The 9,381-nt window shown below is 38.4% G+C and overlaps 1 protein-coding gene across 3 annotated transcripts in view; it reads right to left on the bottom strand.

The window, feature by feature from the left end:
- Positions 1-177: 177 nt before the first annotated feature.
- The window catches only part of LOC122059620, a 12,210-nt gene continuing 3,006 nt past the window's right edge, over positions 178-9,381 (bottom strand). Inside the window, exons 1-5 of one of the 3 annotated variants that reach the window (XM_042622521.1) lie at positions 6,468-6,719; positions 5,886-6,237; positions 3,662-5,529; positions 798-912; positions 178-546 (exon numbers count right to left, since the gene is read on the bottom strand). In XM_042622521.1, the coding sequence (XP_042478455.1) occupies positions 833-912; positions 3,662-5,529; positions 5,886-6,235 (2,298 nt within the window). In that variant the 5' untranslated portion in view covers positions 6,236-6,237; positions 6,468-6,719 and the 3' untranslated portion in view covers positions 178-546; positions 798-832. Of the gene's footprint in view, positions 547-797; positions 913-3,661; positions 5,530-5,885; positions 6,238-6,467; positions 6,720-9,381 lie in introns of those variants that run through there. The other 2 variants (XM_042622522.1, XM_042622520.1) reach the window with 2 other exon arrangements.

Genomic DNA, 9,381 nt, shown 5'->3' with positions numbered 1-9,381 from the left:
CCCCCCCCCCCCAAAAAAAAAAGCATATTTCAATTTGTTTCTAATATCTACCTCCGTTATGATGGGTAGCTTTCTCCACACTATTCACACAAGTATCATGTGACCAGGAGGAGCAACTCGTGTAGACATCACTTGTGATCCAGAGCTAGTGAAACTTGCTATCAACCAGACTTCTCATCCTGTTAACTCCCATCTTTAGAACTAAATCTTTGACTGTTTGTCTGCTAAAATGGTTTATATATAGAGTTTATATGGAGAGTTCTAAAATCCCAGATGGTTCATAGCTTACCCTAATGCCTGGAAAAGATTTGAGTCTTGATTTACCTTGTATAATACATCACATCTGCAACATGAACTGAGGAATCATTTACCAGTAAGTGCAAGGCCCTTGGATATGTCTTCAAGCCGCTGCAGTTTCTCTAACAAGATTCTTAAAGCAGCCCACGAATGTCAGCAAACAATATAGCTCCAATTATTGCTCAAAGTTGGAGAGTTGTCCTTCACAGTTCCGTGTTTCTTCTGCAGATCCACAAGCATTTCCAGCGGCTGTTCAAGCAGGAACTTTGATGGTTAGGAATTACAAACTTGCAGAAAATGTGACACAGTAGAGACTTGTGAAATGTAACTGGAATCAATGTCGTTGCTGTATTAATTTAAAACTCACATAGAGAATGAATTTTGCAGGTTGAGATTGGAAACTATGATTCATTTTACTCAAGATGCATGTGCTCTTCACAAAGCACACCAGAAGAGGTATCATAATGTATAACAAAATGAAAGCAGAGGACACCACTTACTAAAGAGTAGAGGCTCATAATAAAAATCTCTCTTTTCAAATAAGAATGTGTTTCCAAAACCAACCCAATAAAAATTGTGGGGGCAAAATCCTCGAGAAGCTGACAAGTAGGAAATCTGCAGATTTCATTCATTAGCATGTTAAGAAGAAATGCACTCCGTGCAGACAGTCTTAATTTTTAGCTAATGATGATAGCATAAAAATGGTTGCTTAACTATCAGAGATTAAGATAATAGGGATTATAAATGGAGGCACCAGAGAGATTCATCAAGATGAAGTTGAATTCTAATCTCTTTCACTTATCTCTGGTACATTTTCCTTCTGTTAGTATCTTTTGCTCTATTTCAAGAAATATAATGGTAAACCTGGTCATCCATATTTTTTCACTTCTTCCCAAAACCCCTCAACCTTTACCAGGGACAGTAAATTGTCCATGACAACATCACTACTCAAAGAAACATTACTTTTCTTATCTCTCATTTTCCCTAGTATTATTATCAGATACTAAAGCTAACAAATGAAAGAATTCTCCATCTCATAAAATAAAAAAAAAAAGACTTCCCGATTAGGTTATCTCATTGCCTTTTCTCAAGAGTTCAAGTCAGTTGGCATGTTAACCATCCAAAAGGATTCCAATCCCCACTAGTGCAAGGTGTTTCTAACATGAGCCACACAATGTCATCAATAAGTGGACAAGCGACAAGGTTCTCCCTCTTCTAACAACTCTAGATTTCCAATGAATGCAAAGTTGACCAGTGGATAACAATACAGTTGAAACTAATGCCATCATAGGAAATTTTAGATTGCCTAAAAAATTACAAGTCAATGAACTGTTACTTTGCTTCAGTTTAAAGACCATTGAATTTTGTTTTGCTTTTAGACAATCTATATTCTGTTCTGTCCACGTAACTGTCCTCTTAGCCCATACCAAAAACAGGAAAATATTCAGATCAACTAACTAGAGATCACAATGGATTGCATTAACCATACTCCACGGTTCTTCCATCAGCAGTCAAACTGCCAGACCATCCCCATTTACCAGATTATAATGCCACCCTGTCATATGAGAAAAACTGGTAATGCAATCCGGGGATCAAACCCTGGCTCAGATCGCTTATGGGCCCATCCAATCAACAGAAAACCAAATATTGAAGGGAATGATAATTTTGTAAATAAATAAATTTGAAAGGATTGTTTAGTAGACTAAGATGGACGGGATACAAAAGGGAATTGTATTAAAGAATAGTGCAGACTAGACAATAAATCAAAGTGAGGATGGAAGTAGAATTAGGGGAAAAAAAAAGGGGGGAAGGGTAATATGGAAATAAAAAAGTATGGTGAAAAGTAAAATAACATCACCAAACTTTCTTCAACTTTACAGTTTCTCAAGCAATATAACACACGGCAACCAGGTTCAAACAACCAATCGAGCTCTCCTACCTTGAGCCCAAATCCCACAAGGTTTTAGGGCAAGATTTGCAACCCCCTATGATGGAGGGGCCGATAGAGAAAGGGAAGAAATCCCTGAGAGAACTCATAGTTGCAGGGAAAAAAGAAGATATCGCACAAGGGGGGAAGGACGTCACACGACCTAGTCTTGCACCTTACCTGGCACCAAAACATTCATTTCAATTCATTCTCAAGATCTGTGTAAAAAATTGGGTTACATGCCTTTATATAATAAACTGAAATAAAATTTGCCTAATTAAAATCTAAAACTGAAATAAAGACTTATAATTACTTCTTAATATCTTAGACTAACAAAATAGAAACACAATAAAACTAGAATTGGAAAATTCTACTTGTCTAATAGTCATCTCCAAAATAACCCAAAATAAAAGATTACATATCTTCCCAATTAAAATAACTCAATATTTCCTAAGTAAAGTAAATCCTAAAATATCCTATTGATCCCAAAAATCCAATCGGACCCGGTTTGTCTCGGTCGAGATTGCCCGAAGGATTAACCCGGTTCAGCCTCAATTCTGCATCACCCTAAACCTTTGATTTCAATAAATATCAAACCCAACAGCAAGGATTATGAGGGGAGTAAACTTCTTCAACTATATCTGATGGAACACAATGAACCAGATCTGAGAACTACTTAGAACATGCTATATCGGTAAAGCTTTTGGACTGGTACTTGAGGGAGGGCCACCCAGGGTTGAAGATGACCGAGAGGGAAAGGGAAAGGTTTGACGGAGTTCAAAGAAACTGTGTGGATGGTTGTCAACACCGTTAATTGCAGGAATAGGAACAATAACAGGGCACAAAAGGGAAATAATAATGGGAATGAGAAAGAAAGAACAAGAAAGATGAGATAGAAAGGTTGCATGCACAACCAGCAGACCCATGCCTTAGGACACCACAGAAAAACTCAAACTACACTGTCAACGGCATATTCACCCATAATACAAGATATCCATTTCGAGCTCCCTTTGACAATAAAGTGTCACTTTTGCAATGATAAGTAATACTGGAGAGTGGAGAACAATATGTTCGAGGATAATGCCAGGGCATAAGCCCCCTTGGTCTCCGACACCATTTTTCATAATGGGAGACCTAACAATAATACTGCTAAAGTCCGGATAGACTACTATGTTGTTTAAATCCCCCCACCTTTAAAGAACGGTATTGTTTGTAATTTTGAATTCCTAACACCAACACACTCAAAGATGCCTAAACACTTCTTTACCATAGCAGCCGAAAAATGCCCAACACTGACAAAGGATCAACCCCCACCCCCCGATTTAACAAGTTAACGTTAAACACCTAGCCTTGTCAAGCTCTTTCCTATTCCCCTCTTTTCATTATTATTCGGGTGTAAAATTTAGAAGAAGATGGAAACCAATAGAAACCATATACCTGTAATTTCTGGGAGTGCTAATTTTTGGGCCTTGCATTTTCTGCGATTGTGGCCAACCTCTTTGCAGTGAGCACAATGTAGTGGTCTCTTATCTCCATGGTCAGGCTTCACTTGCTTCCCCTTTGGACGGCCAGGTAAACGGCGAACAGAAGGAGGACGAAGACCAAGTCCAGTGCTCGAACCCTCATCACTGTTTCCATCAGTTGTAGCACCAACAGGAATTTCATGAATTGGAACTGGATGCATCTGCTCTGAGTATATTGCCTGTTGTGTCTCTTTTAGGTAGAAAGCTTCTACATATTGATACACATCAGCATTAATACTTCTAAGAGCTGCACATGCATGCTCGCATGGGAGACCAATCATATCCCACTCCCTACATGTGCAGCTCCTGTTGTGTAAATCAACAACATACTTGTTAGGTAAAACACATACTTCAAATTTTGAGTCTGAAAAATAATGGACACCATATCCTTGACTCTTCTCAATATTCCCTTTTAACTTATCATCAATCCGGCAACCAACTGGAATTTCCCAAGCAGCAGTCTCAGTACGCTTTCCACACATAAAATCTGCTATCTTCAACCGAATCAGGTTAACGAATCCCATTATCGGCAATTCTTGTGATTCTTGAACCCATTTGTTAAAAGACTCGTTAAAATTTAAGCTGAACTTGTCATAACGCCTACCCGGGAATAGAGAATTAGCCCAGCACATAGGTTCACTTTCCAGCACCCAATCATATGCCTCATTAGAAATTGACTGCATTTGTCCCAAAGCACTATCAAAATCTATCCTGTTCCTTGAGTACGCAAGTTTGTCCAAAACTGTCATCAGGGCATCTTTTATTGAATTGGACAAATGCAGGCCTTTAAGAAATGACTTGAAACTTCCACTCAAGTGGCGGTAACAATGAGCATGACTCACTGAACTATATATATCATTAACTGCCTGAACAAGGTGTTCATTCCAATCTGACACAAAGATGATGTCTCTACTATCTTTCAGAGCTACCTTCAAGTTTTCAAGAAACCATGTCCAGTCTTGCAAGGAGCCTGACTCAACCACAGCAAAAGCCACAGGAAACATATCATCATTTGCATCCATGGCTGTTGCGGAAAGGAATGTACTAAGAAACTTTCCCTTCAAAAGTATACTATCTACAAACAGAACAGGGCGGCACCCCAACCGAAACCCATGAGTGGAAGCATGAAATGAAATAAATAATTGATTGAAGGTAGAGTCATCTTTCTGTGTATAAACTGCAAGAGTCCCAGGGTTAGACTTCATTACTCTTTGGCAAAACCCAGGTAAAAGCTTGTAGGAATCCAAAAACGACCCATTGACTTCCTGCAGTGCTATTTCCTTGCCCCGCCAAGCTTGCTGGTAAGTTAAATCCACATGGTAGTCACGCTTAAAGTCCTTAATTATATCCACAGGCAAGTACCCAGGATTCTCGCGGACCTTGTTTGCCATGATTTTTGCAATCAACCTCTTTGGCATGCGAACCTTTGTGGTTTGTTGACAATTATCTTTGTGATTGTGTGCCCTTTCATATTTGTATACCCTCACCTTTCCAGTCTTGCCTAGCATGCTCGCAGCAATAATCCATGGGCAGCCATCAACTTCACATTGTGCTATCATACGGACTGAGGCATTCCTCATGTATTTATACCCAAAACCACAAGCAATAGAGTACTTGTTGAGTTCATCTCGGAATGCATCTGCACTGTCAAAAATCTGCCCAACACCCTCGATCGTGCTTGCCCAAGATGTGGCCAGCAGAGGTGGACGTTCTTCAGTGGTTAGTGAATCGGCATAGTTGGAGTCCTCCAAAGCTAACTCAGTAGCAACACTTCCAGAACACCTGGATCAACAGCAAACAATTAATGTTAAGGAGGGATGAATTGTCCAAGACTCCATCTGGTTGCAAGTAAAAGAAGGGAAGGGATGGGAAGGGAAGTAAAATTGGTTTAAAAACGAAAAACAAAACTTTTGTAATCGTGATTGTGTAACCTACCTTCAGATATAATCCTTAATTCTTTTTTTAAATCCAAGAGATTTGGTTTCAAAGTTAAGTAAAATTTAACAACCATATTTGGAATGATTTGAAGTTATTTACACCATCATGTAAGCCAATGAGTAGAAGAGTTTCCATTTTAGTTTTGATTTAAATTCACTACCTTCTCTTTTGCAACCAGGAAGAGCCTAAGGTTATGTTACCTAGAAATAACTGGCAGATGAAGTTGTAGTAAGGTCTCTTCTGGCTTGATTACATATACATCAGCAGTCCCTTGGTTGAAATCCAGCAAATTCGCAATCTCAGCTTGACCCGCCAAGGTGAGAAGGCGAGCCTTGTCATATTGAATTGTGTACTTGAGGGTTACTGAGGATGGATCAACTTTGAGTTTACTGCACACTTGGGCCACAAAATCATCATATTGGGTACTCTCATCAACCCTTAATCCTTCAGTAATACCACCACGGTAGGCAACAGAGCCATCTGGGTTTTTCAAAAGCTCACCACCGGTCATGCAATAGCAAAAGAGAACCTTCTGGGAGTTGCGCTCCATTTCTAAATGAATAATAAATCAATCAAACTCCATGCAGAACGACACAATCAGAGAAAGAGCGAACGGCTAACGCCTAACAATCAATCAATGACATAAACAAAACTAAAACCCTAGAAAGATCATTTATGACCAAACAATTGTAATCCTCTCCCACATTCACACCGAAAGACAAGATAAACAAGACCCACTAATTAATCAAAAACCAAAACCCAAGTTTGGAAATAGAGAGAATCTGCAACTTGGAAGCGCTCTTCGATGGCTAATTAAGGGTGATATCATGAGCCATTCTTCTTCTTCTTCTTCTTCTTCTTCATACCAGAGAGTGGCTCGGCCTCGTAGCAACACTAGTATAGTCAAGCACCATTTTGGATCTTCGGCCAATGCGGGCCTGCGGGGCGCGAATATGGTGATGGACAGGGAAGAAGAGCCAGTGCTGGCGGTACGGCAGAGTATGATTGGATTGGGGTTTGGTCATGCTCACGCTTATTTTTACAGATTTAGGTTCGGAATTGGATTCGATTTTCGGTTTTGGTTTTGATTTGACATCTTAACGTGATAGTGTGTAAGTAAGGGTGTCAATCGGTCGGTCCAGCTCGGTTTTGGTCCGAGTTGAGTTGGTTTTAATGTGAAAAAGCTGAAATCGAAACCGAACCAATAAGGAAATTCTAATTTTGGTTTGGTTTAAGTTTCGGTGTGGTTTGGTTTCGGTTTATCTTCGGTTTCTTAAATCGATTTGTAACTGGGTTGGTTTTGATTTTTGGTCCAGTTTGGATTCGACTTTCCATACAAATGTATACAAAACTATGCAAATTTTGATTTTTTTAATGAATTTTGGAGTGTTTCGGTTTCTTACCAGTTTGATTTCAGTTTCGGTCTGGGTTTTGAGCCGATTTCGATTTGGTTTCAGGTTCATCCAGTTTTTGGTGCGGTTCGGTTTGGTTTTGGGGTTGCAATACTCCAAACCGAACCAAACCAATAAAGTTTCGGTTCGATTCGGTCCGTGTTGTTATCGGTTTGGTCCGGACGATTTTACCGGTTCGATTTAGGAATTGACACCCCTATGTGTAAGTGTATGCCAAACCATTTATGTGAAAAAAAAAAAAAATTTGACAGCAAAGAGAGCCCAAAAAAGCCGCACGGCATCCAACCAGGGGTAATGTGGTTTTTTCGCCATCCTTATTTCTAAGCATAGGGGCGCACATCCAGGTAAGAATCTTTCCTCTATATTTTCAGTTACTTTTTTATTTAATCCACACTGGACTAGATGTAGACCTACAAATATGTATGAATCTTGATTGAATATGTATTTTCAAACAAGCAACCCCGCAAATCTTGGACTATGATTTTTACCAACGCTTTTCCCACTGTATTTACAATTCTAAATCATAGTTGGAAAATTAGGTTTCGATTTGGGCGAGTCACCTGAGTTGAATAAAAAAATCTCCAAGATAATCTGGTCAAGAGTCATAAAAACTCTCCCGGTTTAAGAAATGAACCAAGTCCAAGTCATTATGAATTTTTTTTTTCTTGGTGTTTTTGTCAGAATCATGTGAAACTCACAAAGCATGATTTTTTGTATTCAGTCATATATACTATTATTCATAGATTACAAGTTTTGTTACGACTAAACAAAACCTTATAATCTTCAATCATTTTTTTCTTCTCTCTTGGGAGGCAACCATACTCAATGATGATATGGCAACATCCAAAAAATTTGAGACCCATAAACTACTCATAGAACAGAGGCCTCCAAGTGGGACAAGTGCCTCCTAACTAGAATAAACTAATTTCACAAAGCTACCCAAATACTAATTTACACAAGATCAACTTCTTGTGCTCTAAAACTCGGTTAGTCTCCAACCAAAAATAAATAAATAAATCTTCCTACCAAGCTATATTTTGCTTCTTTAAACCAATATAATTAATACAATTGAGTCTAGTTTACCCAAAAAAAAAAAAATTGAATAAGTAAATTTGGGTCTAGTTACATTATGTCTCCACTCATTCCCACAGTGGTCACGTTGAACTCATGATTAAATGCTTTTTAAGAGAGGTAGAAAAATCATATCAAAAATCTTATACTAACCTAGAAGAACTCAACTCCATAAACCGACTTATAAGATTAAAGAATCTAAGACCATATCAATCCATGTCAATTTTCTTGCTAAATTGATGTGAAATCAGCCCCCATATATGACTGATATAGGATCATAACATAATCCTTCATCTTTATTGCACAAATTTCTTTCAGTTTACACTAGGTCAAAAGGATCAACCATGAAATTTGAACTCTAACGATCTTCTTTGTTCTCATAATATTAATTACTCAATTTCTTAAAATGAAGTTAGCAGCATACGCCCAAGCGTCATTGTTGTTAACACGACCAATGAGGTGATAGATCGGCCAAGTTCTCCTCCAATGGTCCCTGCCGGTCACAATGGCCTGAACAAAAAACCCAAACATTAACAGAACATGGCCAACCTGCGACTGCAGGTCATCGTCACCCTCATCTACTAAGCGGCTTAGCCGGTTAGCCTTAATTTTCATGGGAAAATAAATTCGCAATTATACCATAAACCTTACTTAAAGCCTAAGGAAAAATTGCCAAGATCTACTTAGATAATAAAAAGAATTACAAAACAAGTAGGTTTGACTTTGAAAACTACTTAACTTCAGCGTACAATGAGGGATCCTACCTAGCATACAATGAAATTCATCTAAGTAATTCTCCTTTTACAGAACACCTCTCATTCCAGAGGTTCATTGGTAAATTCCCGGTCTAGTCAACTTAACCGGCCGGTCGGTCTAGTCCATTTTTTTGAATATGCCAAGGACATCCGATCGTGATGGCCTCAAACTAATTACAGGATTGGGATCTATGAGATCTTTTTCTTGTTAAACCATCCAAACCGCCCCATTTTAAACCAACCCAGTTTAGAATTGAATCGGGATTATACCATATCAAGTTGTTAGCCAGAAAATCCCGAATTAGAAAAGAAATCTGATTCAAGAGCTGGGGACCACCTCTATTCTATCTCCCTTTTACTTATTTATTTATTTATTTATTTATTTTTAAATTTAAAGTAATTTGAGTTTAGGACTTATTGGTTGTTGACCGTTGGATTCCTTTTTTTTTTTTTTTTTT

Source organism: Macadamia integrifolia, chromosome 13 (genome assembly GCF_013358625.1).
Source record: "Macadamia integrifolia cultivar HAES 741 chromosome 13, SCU_Mint_v3, whole genome shotgun sequence".
Lineage (NCBI taxonomy): Eukaryota > Viridiplantae > Streptophyta > Magnoliopsida > Proteales > Proteaceae > Macadamia > Macadamia integrifolia.
Note: the sequence above shows the minus strand (reverse complement) of the source record. Positions and strands in the feature narration are given on the sequence as shown.